The sequence below is a fragment of the Urocampus carinirostris genome, chromosome 20, assembly GCF_059441175.1.
Source record: "Urocampus carinirostris isolate Australia breed hairy pipefish chromosome 20, RoL_Ucar_1.0, whole genome shotgun sequence".
In the NCBI taxonomy this organism is placed as follows: Eukaryota; Metazoa; Chordata; class Actinopteri; order Syngnathiformes; family Syngnathidae; genus Urocampus; species Urocampus carinirostris.
In genome coordinates this window covers 3024081-3039951 of record NC_142368.1, presented here as the reverse complement: position 1 = coordinate 3039951, position 15871 = coordinate 3024081, and the positions used below count along the sequence as shown (strand labels likewise).

The window sequence follows — 15871 nt, the reverse complement described above, 5'->3', positions numbered from 1 at the left end:
CTTCTATGCGGCAGCGTGTTGAAGAGGCAGCGCCAAGAAGAAGGATGCCTCTCGTCTTGATAAACTGATGAAGGGAAAGCGAGCTCTGTTGTGGGCACAGAGCTGGACAGCCTGACAACAGTAGGTGCGAGACGGGCACTGAAAAAGCTGCGGTCAATCATGGACAAGTCATCACATCCACTACACAGCATCATCTCCAAACGGAAGAGCAGCTTCGGCGACAGACTGCTGTCACAGTCTTGTTCCACGGACAGACTGAGGAGATCATTTCTTCCTCATGCCATGAGGCTCTTTAACTCCACCCGGGGGAGTAAAATCCTACATTAAACCCCACCCCCCACATTTGCTATCACCCTATTTTATTACAGTGTGTATTTTATGTAGCACTATTTAAATACTCTATATCAACACATTATATTGGGTATTTATATATTCTATTTCTTTTATTTTATTATTATTTTATTTTCAACACAAGTGTGAATTTCCCTACGGGGATGAACAAAGTATCTTTTTATCTAGCATAGGCACCAATCGGATGAAGAATATTTTTGACCTTTAGATCAACGTTCATTACATTTCGTTCAGTGACAAGAGCTTAAAAAATGGAATGTTGAAAAGAATTACAAAACGTTGCATACACTTTAAAACCTAAAACATTAAAACGGACACAAAATAATACTTATGCCGTTTCAAAAGTGCTAGTAATCAAATTAATTCCTTGTCAATGGTCCTAGAAGAACTTTCTGCAGTCTTGTGAGAAGGGATTGTCGTATGTAAGGATCTACTGCAGGGGTAGCGAACACGTGGCTCTAGGGCCGAAGCGGCTCTTGGCCAATAAGAATGCGGCTCTTTGCCCCATCATATATTCTGAATACTGTGGGTCTTTGCCTTGTTTCATGTTTAGGTTTTTGTGTGTATTGAGGGCAGGGTTGGGTAGGGTTACTTTAACTGGATTACTTTCAATTACTTTTGGATTACTCCAATACCAAATATGCTAATAAAAGACAAAAGAAACTAAATATGAATAAAATGACTACATTTTGTGCAGGCTTGGGGAGTAACAGAATACATGGAATGGCAAAAATGATGTTGGCAAGCTGTTTGGATTTATTTTCCTTTTGTTTCTGTCGCATTTTATGTTAGTTTTGCCGGAGATCAAAGAGATCAAAGCCAGGAGAGAAAGCTTACCACGTGTTGTGAGTCATCATTTTATTCATATTTAGTTTCTTTTGTCTTTTATTAGCATATTTGGTATTGAAGTAATCCAAAAGTAATTGAAAGTAATCCAGTTAAAGTCACCCTACCCAACCCTGATTGAAATCAACACATGAACAATACTTGTTGTATTGTATGGAGAGAAGTGTGTTATGGGAAATAATATGGTTTTAATTGTGTGTGTTTGTGTGTGTTTGTCTGTCATGGCAGGTCAGTGCATGATGTGGCTCTTTGACTCTCACACAGTAATCCCTCTAAGCTGCGTGCGTGCGCAATTGTGCACTGCTCGGACATTCTCAGCGCACAAGAAAATCTAGCCGGCACACAAAAATGAGGACTCAAAATGACTAATTAAGAAGTCAAAGTTACAGTGCATGAAGGTAAAAACGCACGGGAATCCCCTGACGTTGTGTCCTAAATGCAGTATTTTGAAGTCGAGTCGATGGAGAACGAAGTTGAGTAACGTTAGTAGAGTTTGTCGGGGAACTGGCTTCTTCGGCTCGGCTCACTAAAAGGAACCGGCTCTTTCGGGTCCTAAACGGCTCTTCCGGTTGTTTTTGCTTCTTTAATCCCAACATGAATAAATATTATGTAAAATTATGCACAAAACGACTTAAAGGAAGGGGGGAATAGAACAAAAAAGAAAAAATACCAAAATGAAAAATTAGTGAAAAGCTGAGGAAAAAAGAAACAAAAGGAAGAGAAAAAAGAAAGAAACATTTAGAAAAAAGCCAGAAAAAAAAAGAAATGAACAAAAAGAAAAAAGTAACAGCTCGGAAAAATTAAAACAATGAGATATTTTTTCAAAGGAATTTTTAAAAAAGTAGAAAAAAAACACAGAAAAAAAAAAAGAAAAGTTTTTGTTGCATTCAAATAATTTCCAATTATATCAAGTGAATCTTGTTGCCAACATTCTACTTCCACTAAAAAATGTGATCAAGTACAGTTCTGTATCTTACAACCGATTAAATAAGCCCCCAAAAATGTTAGTATTAAGCAACAAAATATATCAGGAAATAAAAAGAAATGGATATCTTGTGAAAGAATTGTAAAAACAAACGTCATTTGTAGGCCTTACAACTTGGCAATCGTACATGAGTCAATTCATTCAAAAGAGAAAAATAATTTTGCATTGCCGGAAACTCAGCAAAATGTAATTTGATGTCAAGTTTTGGACATGTTTGATAATGAATTATCCTGCCACACTTGGGATTATGGTTGCTCACTGTTGTTTCAAGCGCTGCTCACCGACTTTGTGTGAACGATCAGACCCGTGGAAGATTAGAGGCAACATTGCTCTCACAGTTAAATATTTCGCCTCTTTGTGTCAAACTTGGCAGCACGGCGGCGCAGTGGTTAGCGCTTGTGCGGCACAGTTCATGTCATGGGAACCTGTCGTGGGTTCAAATCCAGCTCCAGACTTTCTGTGCGGAGTTTGTATGTTCTCCCCGTGCTTGCGTGGGTTTCCTCCGGGCACTCCGGTTTCCTCCCACGTTCCAAAAACATGCATTTCAGGTGAATTGGTCGGTCCAAATTGTCCCTAGGTGTGAATGAGCGAATGCGTTGTCTGTCCCTGTGTGCCCTGCGATTGGCTGGCAACCAGTTCAGGGTGTCCCCTGCCCACTGCCCGGAGATGGCTGGGATGGGCTCCAGCCCCCCGCGACCCTAATGAGGATAAGCGGTACGGCTGATGAGATGAGATGAGGTGTCAAACTTGTTCGCCACCTCTCCTGTATTCCTGTCGCATGCTATAACTGCATTTACAGACTTGGGGGTTACTTATAGCGAGAGGGATGGGCGCCACCAGGCTGTACTTGCCCAAGACACACCACAAGAAATGGTGCCCCTACCACGCTATTAGTTAAGAGATCCATCATTCCCTCATCTGTCACCCGTTGAACTACTCCCACCCTCAGATATCCGGAGACCGTGGCAGGAGACAAACCCCGAGATAAGGCCGGGCGAGAAGGGAGATAGCGCCATGCCGGTTCTCATTACGGCGGGGAAACGAAAAAGTCCCGATCCGAGGAAATGATGAAGGACCCGTGTGGAAGAGGCCTCTGAGCACCAACAAAGACGGCTTTAGTTTCACCGGCAGCATGAATTTGCATAGCTTAGAAGCCGAGCGCGTCTGAAAAAGACACAGGCGCCAATGGCTGGGACTTCAATGCCGGCGGTGGGGGGAGAAGGGAGTCGGAACTTTGGCGGCATGAGACGGAACGCCGTGGCGGGGAGCTTGTCGCCGACCGACTCGGCCAGCCGTCGGCGCTTCAAACGATGGCGGATCAAGTGACGGAGAAGACGAAAGAAAACGTTTTGGAGGCGTCGTAGCGCCGTCGTGTCTCTTTTGTTGCCTTTGGTTCTTTACATGCGCAAAGTGTCGGACATTTAGGCATGTTTTTTCGTGAGAATCCAGAAAAAAGAAGAAAGAATGCAATTCTTCGCCACTTCACAGGCTCGGAGCATCGCGGCGGGCTAAAAATAAGCAGTGATCCGTTATCCCCTTGCATACTTCTGCAAGCGGAGGCCGCCAGGGGTCATTTTTGTTCAAGCCCGATGGCTCTTGCACCTTTGTCCACCGAAAAGTGAACTGCACTTACACAGGCACAATCCCTGATTTCGTATTGCTACAAACAGGGATCTGTAGTAAGCACTTTTGTTGGGCCTGGCAGTATTTCTTTGCCGTTTTGTCAACCGATAAATGAACTGCATTCTTGGTGCCGTGATCCATTATCTCCGATAGCATATTGCCACAGAAGGCACTTCTGTCAGACCGTTCTGTCCACAGAAAAATGATTTGTAAGGGCGGCAGTGGCTCAGGAGGTAGAGCACTCGTCTTGGGATCAAAGGATTCCAGTTCGAATCCCAGCTTGTCCGTGTTACATGTCGAAGTGTCCTTGGGTAAGACACTGAACCCCTAATACCCCCAATAAGCAGGTTAGAGCCGCACATGGCTGCACGGCCGCTATTGGGAAATGTGAAGCACACTGTAAAGCGCTTTGGGAAGTCATTGACTTGAAAAGCGCTATATAAATGCACATAATTTCGTTTTATTTTCATTTAATTGTACTCGTGCAGGCAACCCGATTGCATATTGTTATGAACAGGGACAATTTGTGGGCACTTTTGTTGGGCCGGGCGGTCTTTTTTTGCCAGTATGTCCAGCAAAATGTGAACTGCATTTGTACAACCACGATCCATTATCCCTGATCGCATATTGCTCCAAGAAGGAATCAGAAGAAGGCACCTTCATCAAAAGCCTGGCTCTTTTAAGCAACAATGTTCACCAAAATGTGAACTGCACTCATGCAACCGTGATCCATTGTTCCTGACTGCATATTGCTGCAAATAGTAATCAGCAGAAGGCACTTTCGGCAAGCCTGGCAGCTTTTTTTTTTGCCAGTCTGTCCACCAAAATGTGAACTGCACTCATGCGGCCATAATGCATTATCCCTGTATCCATATAGCTGCAAGTAGGACCCAGCAGAAGGCACTTTTATCAAGCATGGCGGATCTTGTCTTTCTGTCCACCAAAAAGTGAACTGCACTCATGCAGGAACAATTAATTATTCCCGATCACATATCACTACAAACCGGGACTGGCAATTGGTTCTTTACAAGTGTCAAACATTTAGACGTCGATTACAACAGACGGTGAGGTTATGTTAAGAATATCTAAAACCAAATACTTTATACTTCAAGGCCTCTGCATCGTAGGTTGAAAAATATGTTACTAACCATTATCCCTGATTACCTATTACTGCGAGAGGGGTCTGCAATAGGCACTTTTCTTGGGTCCATTTGCTCTTATCTACATTCTGTCTACCAATAAATGAACTGCACTCGTCGAGCCGTATACCTTATGACATATTACCGGCAGAAGGCACATTTGTTGGATCCAGCGGCTCTTATTTCCACTCTGTCATCCAATAATTTAACTGCACTAAAACTGGCATCTCTTTTATGCTCTTCTGTCCACCAGAAAGTAAACATCTCTCTTGCGGCCACCATCCGTTATCCCAGATTGACTATTCCTGAGAGAAGTGCCTGGCAGGGAGCATTTTTGTAAAGCTTAGCGTCTCATTTTTGTTGTTCTGTCCACCATTAAGGGACCTGCACTCATTTGGCCACGATCCATTATTCCCGATAGACTATTTCTGAGAGCAGGGGCCTGCAGAAGGCATTTGTCGGGCCTGGATGCTCTTTTTTTTTCGTTCTGTCCACCCAGAAGTCAATGGCACTCATGTGGGGGGGATCCATTAACCCTGTTGAGTTTACTCCGGGTCCGGTCCCTCAAATAAACTCAATTGGTCGGGTTCGGGAATTCGTTAGGCCTGATCTTACCTCTAGTTTTCTCTTTGGTTTAAATGTGAATCGAATATAGCTGTAAAAAATAAAAATAAACAAAGGCTACTACTTCACGGACTTCAGATTTTGATACGTTACTCCTGAGGGAAACAAATGCTTCTGTGTATTAACTAAGTATTTAGTGTTTTTACATTGTAGACCCAGAGACGGGTTGAGAAAATAACAAGAAGATCTCACCGTATCATCGGGAAATTTCCATAATACACAGATCTGGTCCAATTATTTACCCGTTAGTAGCATAAACCTAAATATAACTGCACGTTGTCTCATACAAATTGGCGCATTTGCATATTTTTCGCTTAACATAAACTAAATAGAACTACGCATTTAAGATGTACTCTTTTGAAAAATAAACCAATTGACAGAACAGATACGATGGCACAGTTTTTAGAGTTTACATTTTACGGGGCTATGAAAATATAACCGCGCGTTGGCATGTACAAATTGGCAAATTAGCATATTTTTGCCGAAGATAAAGATAGATAGAATAAATTACGCACTTAAAAGGTACTATTTCGTTTAAAAATGGAGTCAAGAGAACATAGAGAGGAGTAGATGACACAGATTTTAGTTTTTATACTTTTTTGTGCCCATGTAAAGTATTGTCTACCTTGTTTTGGTTACACCGAGCTTTTTTCATCAAACTCATCAAAGCTAAATTTAAGTTCTATCTTCAAATTGTAAGTGATAGATCGTAGATAGAGTTAGTAGACTGATTTGTTGATTGGTTGAACTTTTGGACTAAATCATATGTGTTAATTGGGTTATTGTAATCTTAACTCTCCAGATTTCCACCAGTTTTGCACAGTTACTTTGTAGACTCATTTTATTCATTAAGACTTCTGGGTGACTTTGATTCTTGATGTTCAATCCAATCAACTAATCTTCTTCACTGGTTCTAGGGTGAGGATAACCTCTTTGCCCTCCGTCTATTTTCCAGGAAGGAAAGAATGGATATCTCGAATTGGATGAAACTGCTTGAGGTTGAACTTTTGACTAAGTCAGCGATGCCAATACAGGCTTTTACTTCTCCGTTTGAAATATTGTTATTCCCTACTCTCTGGATTTCCACCCAAGTTTTGTCGTTGGTCAGCGGACTGTTTTGGCTTTTTGGTGACTCAGATTCTTGGTGATTAATCCAATCATCTAATCTTATTATCTAGTTTGTTTTGAAAGCAGGAGCTTCACTTGACCCTTTCATGCTGAAATAGTTTCTTGGACATGTAACTGTGTAAAAAGGATTTTTTTCTTAAACTGTGGTTGAACTTTGGACTAAGTCAGATGATTTAATAAGTGCTTTTATCTACCGTATTTTCCGCACTATAAGGCGCACCTAAAAGCCGTTATTTTTTTCAAAAGCTGACCATGTGCCTTATAATACAGTGCACCTTATATATGGATCAATATTAAGTCGCAAAGTCTTGCAACTAAGGCAAGCGGCCGCCGACTCGATTTTCCCCCGAAGGCGAAGTCGTCCACGGTGTGTGCTGGGATTTATATACCGGCGTTTCATTTCCTAACCAATGTGTCAATCATCATTTGAATCAGTCACTATTGGCTAAAGTTATTCGGAGGTAAAGGGGGCGGATCCTTTTTATCATTTACAGGCTCGCATAGGCTAAAGGGGCGAAACAAAGCCTGGAATTGGCCGAAAAAGATGAATGTGAATCACACGTTGGGTTGCAGTACAGCATAGAGAAAACATGTTTTACTACTCTGTATTTGTAAATATTTTACTCTCCTGGATTTACTACACTCACGGTTTTAAGAAGACCATGGTTACCTATCATTATTGAACGTGATGGCTGCAAGAGAACTTGGGTGAGCTATGCGGCTTTATATTTTCCCGGTATCTTGTTTTAGAACGATCTTGATGTTTCTGTGATGAGTCTATTTTTAAACTAGATTCAATTCAAAGTATTGTCATATGCAAATTAAAGAACCCCGTTTCCCTGCACAATAAAATTCTTATTTTGCTGTCCACACGGTTGCCAGCAAAAAATAAAATGGAAACTAAGAAATGTTTGTCATTTCTTGAATCCCAAGACCGCATCCGCACGTGTCTACGACACGTATTTGCTTTTTTGCAAGCTTTGGGAATGTTACGGAGGTAATAAGTTTGACTGAACTATCTGACTGTTTTGTCGACGTTCCCATTGTAGCGCCTTATAATCCGGTGCGCCTTATGTATGGAAAATATAGGACCAAAAACTATTCTTTGGGGGTGCGCCCTATAACCCGGTGCGCCTTATAGTGCAGAAAGTACGGTATTTGCTTGGATTATTGTAACTCTTTACTTACCGAATTTCCACCCAAGTTTTGTAGTTTGTTTGTAGACAGATTTTCTTACTGAGGCTTCTTGGTGACCTGGATTCCCGGTGTACCATTCAAGGATTTGAGCTTTTTGACTTATTCTAGAACCAGGATCATCACTTTCCCCCTACCACATTGGAACTTTCCTTAGACTCTCCAATCGGTTGAAACTACATAAAAAGGAAATCAGAATGAGTCCTTTTATCTCTTTGGATTATCGCATTTATCAACTCTCCGGCTTTCCACCCAAGTTTTGTAGTTAGTCAGTAGAAATTTTTTCATTGAGGCTTTTTGGTGACTCGGATTCCTGTTGTTACATTCAATGGTCTAATCTTCTTCACTCATTCTAGAAACAGGATCATCACTTAGCCCTTCCATTCTGGAACAATTCCCTGGACATCTTAAATTGGAGTCACGTTAGGAGGCAGTAGGGCCTTCTTTAAATTTTAATTCCCTGTTCCACAGACTTCCCTATTGCAAATTTAAGCAGCATTCATGCTAATGGGGGCAGTATTAATATCGCTGCATTGATTTTTAGGTTGTTTTTTTTACTAGTTATCTGATGTTTTTTCTTTTTGCCGCTGATATCTACATTTTAAGACAAGGCAATTGAGGATTTATCATACTGATAGTTTTCAAATAAATACCGTAAATTCCGAATTTATGGAATTTTTCTAACGGCCACCAGCGGCGCTGTAGTATAAAAGGTAAGATTAAGACCAGTAGAATATGTGCGCCAAGAAAGACTGCAACCTCTAAGTTTAGGCATACATTGTCTGTAAAGTTAAGGTACGTTCCGATAATGAGGAAGACGCCCTTGATGGCGATAGTTATGAGGAGGAAGTTGAGGACGACTTACCGTGAATTTCACAATTACGGGATGCTTTTTCTTAACAGGCGCGTTTGATACATTGCAAGCGTGATCCTACTAGCGTGTTGGTACCTTTCAAAGGCACGGTTTGGGATGAAAGTTATATTATTATTATTAAAGCATTGAAAACTCTCTCGGTGTACCGTCTGTCTTCGTAAATATGTGTAACCATGTATAATATTTATTTGCAACTGTATATTTTTGTAATGTATTTATTTTAGAGATTTATTCTGTTATGTGTTCTACGGACGAATCAAAAAGAAGGGGCGGAGCAAACGCGGGCTGATGGGAATTGGGGTAAAGCTGACTTACCGGTAGATCTGTCTGTTGTCGCAGCGGACAATAGTGGATAAATATTTTTCACACCCTTAACTTTGGAAATATACATTTTGTTTCCTTGGATTACTTTCAACGGGACCTGGACTTTACAAGTCTGCATCATACGTCAATTACAGGTATCATTTTCCATCTATGATGCCAACTGTGGTTCTAGGATTGTGTACTATCTATGTAGCTACAATCGTGAAACTTACAGCCTCGTCCGGGTCAAACCTGTCATTGTGTCACAAGCTTTAATGCGGGCGCACGCGGCTTATACATGGGTGCGGCTTGTGTAAGTACAAAAGTGGCAAATCACCTAAAAAGTGGTAGGTGTGCTCTATAGTCCGGAATTTACGGTACCAGGACCCAGTGATGAAAAAGCAGTACCTCCCGATAGTGGATTGGACTGTGCAAACCCAACAAAAACAAGCAGGCGAGCAGATGTTCTTCCGTGGCCTGCAGCCACAGCATTTTGGGGAAGGGGAGGTGTACTGGCCCACATCAGGGCCCTCTAATGACTCTGGCAGCATCGTTTAACTCGCCGGTGTTTGACTTCTCCTTAACAACTATGCCGTTTAGTCGTAGGCCGGGCACGGCGGCCATGAAACCACCGTGGCGTTCAATCGCTCGGAAATCCGTGACGGTACCAAACATCGGATGGAGAAAATTACCTCCGATAAATAAGCGTAATGACGCTTAATTTAATCGTTTCATCTCGGCTTGTTTGGGACCCGGTTCAATTCGCGATGCTAATTATCCCTGCGTTTAATCGCAATCGAGTGTTTTTCCAACGGAGTGGATATTATTCAAGAAAGATACAGTATCGATCATTTAGACGGCGCTACTTTGTTTATGGGCCAGAAAGTGCGCCGAGATGCCATTTTGATTCAGTTGGGTAACCTCGGATCGATGGGGGATTTGCTTAACGCGGCGATTTATATTCATATCATGCATCCAAAAAAAAGCTCTCGTCTTTGGAACAACAAAGAAAAGTAGTTCATTTGTCATTTGTCAGGAATTCTTTCATCGGGTCGGCGCGTTTGCATAGCGACCGATGGCTCGTAGGGTTATTGAGCTTCTGATCAATGCATCGACGGACATCATAAATGACGACTTCTCTATTATTTTACGAGACCAGGTCAATGGACGGCACTTTGGGTCTGCTTGTATCGAACTGGAGCTTGATGAAAATCGTCTGACGAAGGAGCGCTGCCCTCGTTGCAGGTGAAGAATCGATGCAGATTTGAGCTCGACTCTTCAAAGACTTCCACAAACAGCATTTAACAAACAATATGCAAAAGAATTAATCCAATTCAACTCGTAAAGGGATTTTTTTCCGAGGCAATGAAAATTTTTGATGATTAAGCAATCATACCATAAACAGGGTTCCTACACTTTTTTCTTAAGTTAAAACGTGATCTATCAAGTCAGAATACTGGGAAACATGGCAACTGTTTCAAGCATTTACAAGGGTTCACCATAAATTCAACCACTATTCAAACCCTAAAAAGACAATATTATAATTCAAGCATTTTCAAGGATTTCAAGCAACCACACGAACCCTGCATAAACTTAGCTAACACGATAATAGCTGATGTGTTGAACCAATAATTAAATTAATTCAGTCGAAAAAGTAATTTACAGATGTTATTTAAGGCAGTGATCGTCTATATTTTCAATGTTTAACTACAATTTTTTTTTTTAAATATAACACATAATACTGACTATAATACCATGACAAATGGGAAAGTGAACCACTGTACCAAAGATCCTTTTAAACCATCTATCAAAGGCAAAGAAAACAGTAAACGGGGCGGCAGTAGCACAGGAGGTAGAGCGCTCTTCTTGGGATCAAGGGATCCCAGTTCGAATCCCGGCTCATCCGTGTTACATGTCAAAGTGTCCTTGGGTAAGACACTGAACCCCTAATACCCCCAATAAGCAGGTTGACGTCTTACATGGCTGCAAGGCCGCTATTGGGAAATGTGATGCACACTGTAAAGCGCTTTGGGAAGTCATTGACTTGAAAAGCGCTATGTAAATGCAGATCATTTCATTTCATTTCATAAACTACGAAGTGAAGAAATTCAAATAGATGTCAAACAGCTGACGTTGGCCACAGATCACACTCACTCCTTTAGATCACACCCCCTAGGACCACCTCTGAAAGACACATAAATATGAAAATCCCCTTTTTAAATGTATATTAAATATGAAGTTCTTTTCAGAAATGGCAAGACTTTAAAACCTCACAACTTGAGCTTCATTTTTAAATCTGAGCTACGTTTTTTTTCACATGAAAAATATGGATTCATAAAACATCATTTGAAGAATACGCTGGAGTCATTTTCTCTCTCAGGCAAACGGGGTGCCAATGCATGCTTTTATCACTCATCATTTGGATTATTGCAATTCTCTACTCTCCGGATATCCCTCCCAAAGCAGAATTCCCTGTTGAAACATTGCAGGATCATGTTACACCGGTTTTACAAAAGCTATATCGATCTCGAGTTTCAGTTACTAGTTTTTAAATGTCTCAAAGGTCTTCGGGTGCAATAAATGTGCGACCTTCTTTTATAGTATCAACCCTGGCGGACCTTGAGGTCCTCTCGCAAAGGTTTAACCGTTCCCGGAGCGAGGACAAGAACCCAAGGTGAGGCAGGTGAGGTCCTTGAGTGGAATGGTGACGAAGACGTAGGGGGGGCAATGACCATTTCGACGAAGCGCGGAACGAAACCGATTTCACCTCCATAAGGAGTCGTCAAATTCTCCAGGCGCTCCACTGTACAGCTTCCACTTGCATCATTCCTGCACTCAAGCCAACCGCGGCCAGCGGTGCCAGGCAACAACCACACATGACTTCACATTCAGCTCAGCTGTAAGTAGAGCGCACGTGAGCTTCCGTCCCGGACCACCACGGCGACTTTGCAGCCCGTGCCACCGGTTGCACAACGAGAGATGACACCTATCATGTTAATGAGGGTCTTTTCTCGCCGAGTGCTCCGGAGCCGTCTTTTTGGATGACGAGAGAATCATAGGAACAAGGATTGTACATTATTCATGCAAGGTCATGCACATGCATGTCATCCACTCACCGTACACTCCTTGGCAACGGATGCCCTCCACGAGGAGTACCAGCAGTGCCACAACGCACACAAGCAGATCCATCCTTTATTTTCTCTCTCCTTCACCGTCGCAATAATCTCTGCATGATCCAAAGGGGAAGCGATCGGTCGAGCGGGGCTTTCGATTGCGCCTCGCAGAAAGAAAACGGCTTTAGAAGTCTCGGTTGCGGTATGCGGGGAGCTGGGTTCCTCGGGGCAGGTAGCGAAGGAACCCTTAGGGACCGTGCATATCTCCTGGCCAAGGTCCAGATGTGCTCAGAGTTGCCGGATCCTCTCGGAGCTACTGAGGAAAGAGCGAGCCAGCGGGGGTCGGAGGCGCCAAACGCATCCCTGATCGGTTCCGATGGTCCGGTCGCGGGGGAGCCGGCAAGAGTGCAAGGGGGGCGGGGATGAGCTTCTAAGGCTGGCTCGGTCAGGGTTGTTGCGCAAGCCGGTGTGAGCTCGGGGAAAGGAGGCGACGTCAGGAGGAGGTGCGTGAGCGCCTCCTCGGGCTCATCAGTATGGGAGAGTCGGCGTCAGGGAAGGATGGAGAGACGCAGCTGTTAGGGGATGGGAGGAGGAGGAGGAGGACCGACCATAGGGAGGATGCGGTGGGTGGAGGTGAGCGACAGAGAGCAATAGAGAGGGAGATGGCGACACAGAGAGCGGAGAGTGGGAGAGAGTCAGCTTAAGAGAGAGGTTGAGAGAGGAAACGGAGAGACGAGGAAGGAAGTTTTGACGGCGGGTGGAGGGAGGAGGAGCGAATGGATGCAAAATAGAGGAGCTAGACTAGTGAGAAGAAGAGAGGAGGATAAAACAAGTGCAATGGCAAAGGGCAAAAGTTGAGAGAGGAAAGAGAATAGGAGACTGAAAGAGAGAGAGAAAGAGAGGGAGAGAGAGAGAGACAACAAGGCACAGAGAGAAAGAAAGACAAGAACTAAAGATTTGATGGCTGTAGGAAGAAGACAGTATGAGAGAGGAAAGAGAGAACACAGAAGGAGAAGGAGAGAGAGATGAAGAGACAGGGATGTTATGGTTGGTGGAGAAGAAAAAAGGGAGCGTGAGGTGAAGCGTGAAGGAAAAGAGAAAGATTGTAAAAGGAATGACACAAGGAGGGTGATTGCTGGTGGAGAAGATAAGAGGGTGAGAGGTAGGGTGGCAAGAAAGGGAAGGGGGGAAAGAGAGAGAGATGAAAGAGTAATGAAGGAGAGAAAGAAAAAGATTGAGAAAAGGCAAAGGGAGAAGAGAGAGAAAAGAGGAGAGAGCAAAGACAAACAGAAAGAAAGGGGAGATGAGAGAGCAAAGAAAGGAGAGTGTGAGAGAGAAGGGAGCAGAAAGAGAGAAGGGAGATCAAAGGGAGAAGAAAAAGAGAAACGGAAAAGAGAGGATAACAAGAGAGAGAAAGCAGAAGAGAAACACGGAAGAAATGGCAGAGGGAGAAAATAGAAGCGAGTATGGTGTGTAGAGAGAGAAAGCAGGGAAGAGAGGAATAAGGGAGGAACAAGAATGGAGTGGAGAAAAAAGGTAGGAGAGAGAGAAGTCAAAAAGAGCGAGAGAGAAGGGAGAGAAAAGGGAGAAGATAGAGAAAGAAAGGAGAGAGAAAAAAGGGAGGAGAAGGAAATGGAAGAGAGAGAGATAAATGAAAGAGTAATTGAGGGAGAGAAAAAGTAATGGAGGGAGAGAAAGAAATAGAGTGAGAAAGGGCAAAGGGAGAAGAGAGAGAAAAGAGGAGGGAGCAAAGGGAGGACAAACAGAAAGAAAGGGGAGATGAGAGAGCAAAGAGAGGAAAGTGTGAGACAGAAGGGAGCAGAAAGAGAGAAGGGAGATCAAAGGGAGAAGAGAAAGAGAAAAGGAAGAGAAAAGGAAGAGAGGATAACAAGAGAGAGAAATGAGAAGAGAAACACAGAAGAAATGGCAGAGGGAGAAAGAGCAAAGGGATGAGAAAGAGAACGGAAAAAAGAGAGAGAGAAAATAGAAGAGAGCATGGGATGTAGAGAGAGAAAGCAGGGAAGAGAGGAAGAAGGGAGGAACAAGAGAAAAAAGGAGAGTGGAGAAAAAAGGTAGGGGAGAAAGAGAGAAGTCAAAAAGAGTGAGAGAGAAGGGAGAGAAAAGGGAGAAGATAGAGAAAGAAAGAAGAGAGAAAAAAGGGAGGAGAAGGAAATGGAAGAGAGAGAAAAAAGGGAGGAGAGTGAGAAAGAACAGAGAAGAAAGAGCCAAAGAGGGGAGAAGCGAGAGAACAAAGTTTCAAGAGAGAGATGAAAAGGGAAGGATCAATATTGAGCTCCATATTTACGTATTTATGTTTTCATGTATACACTATATGATTTATACAAAGTACCACTTAAAGTTATATAATTTGCCTTAATTCTGTATGCAAAGTACTATAGAAATAAATCATTTAACTTATTTGTTTTTAGGTTGCTAAGTCAACCAGTCAATCATTTAAAGAAACAGTACAGCAAATCCTCACGGGCAGTACAAGACGTACCGATACTTATTACTGGCTTACAGCGAATATTCTCTTTTATTTATTAGTCTAAAAAATAGATGCCGATTCCAGTATCAATACACAATCCAATTTACATAGTGTATTTTATATTACGACTCCACCGGTGCACTGAAGTATGTGAAGAGTGGCCGGACCTTACAGTATCTGTTTCCTAGCAACACGCTTTCTTGGAAAAGCTCTTAATCACTCCATGTTTCATACATTAGCCTCAAACTATTCAAACCAAAGTGGCGAGCACCCAAGGGCGATGATTCGCCATGATTGCTCTTTGTTTTGGCAAGGTAACTTTCGAGAAAAAAAAATCCCTGCAGTTGACATTTAAAACAAGCCATAAGACAAGAAGTCTAATAAAGTCCATTGTACTAGTCCCTTTGTTTTACTTCAGTGCCCTTGAAACTGCACCAGAGAGAACTTTTGGTTATTTTGACAGCTTTCAACCCTAAAACTAAAAGGTGACTACCGTATTTTCCGCACTATAAGGCGCACCGAAAAGCCTTTTTTTTTTTTTTTTTTTCAAAAGCTGACCATGCGCCTTATAATACAGTGCGCCTTATATATAGATCAATATTACGTCTTGCAACTAATGCAAGCAGCCCCCGACTAGATTTTCCCCCGAAGGCGAAGTCGTCCGCAGTGTAAGCTGGGATTTATATACCGGCGTTTCATTTCCTAACCAATGTGTCAATCATCATTTGAATCAGTCACTATTGGCTAAAGTTATTCGGAGGTCAAGGGGGCGGATCCTTTTTATCATTTACAGGCTCGCATAGGCTAAAGGGGCGAAACAAAGCCTGCAATTGGTCGAAAAAGATGAATGTGAATGACACGTTGGGTTGCACTACGGCATAGAGAAAACATGTTTTACTACTCTGTATTTGTAAATATTTGTCTCTCCTGGATTTACTCCACTCACGGTTGTAAGAAGACCAAGATTACGTATCATTGTTGAACGTGATGGCTGCAAGAGAACTTGGTGAGCTATGCGGCTTTATATTTTTCCGGTATCTTGTTTTAGAACGATCTTGATGTTTCTGTGATGAGTCTATTTTTAAACTCAATTCAATTCAAAGTGTTTGTTGTCATATGCACAGTAAAGAACCCCGTTTCCCTGCACAATAAAATTCTTACTTTGCTGTCCACACAGTTGCCAGCAAAAAATAAAATGGAAAC

At 42.5% G+C, this 15871-nt stretch overlaps 1 protein-coding gene across 2 annotated transcripts in view; it reads right to left on the bottom strand.

Moving 5' to 3' along the window:
- Nucleotides 1–12833, bottom strand: part of LOC148346008 (MAM domain-containing glycosylphosphatidylinositol anchor protein 2) — a 305624-nt gene extending 292791 nt beyond the window's left edge. For both annotated transcript variants that reach the window (XM_088325084.1, XM_088325085.1), the window contains exon 1: nucleotides 12184–12833. In XM_088325084.1, the coding sequence (XP_088181210.1) occupies nucleotides 12184–12256 (73 nt within the window). In that variant the 5' untranslated portion in view covers nucleotides 12257–12833. The remainder of the gene's footprint in view (nucleotides 1–12183) is intronic.
- Between the last annotated feature and the right edge of the window lie 3038 nt (nucleotides 12834–15871).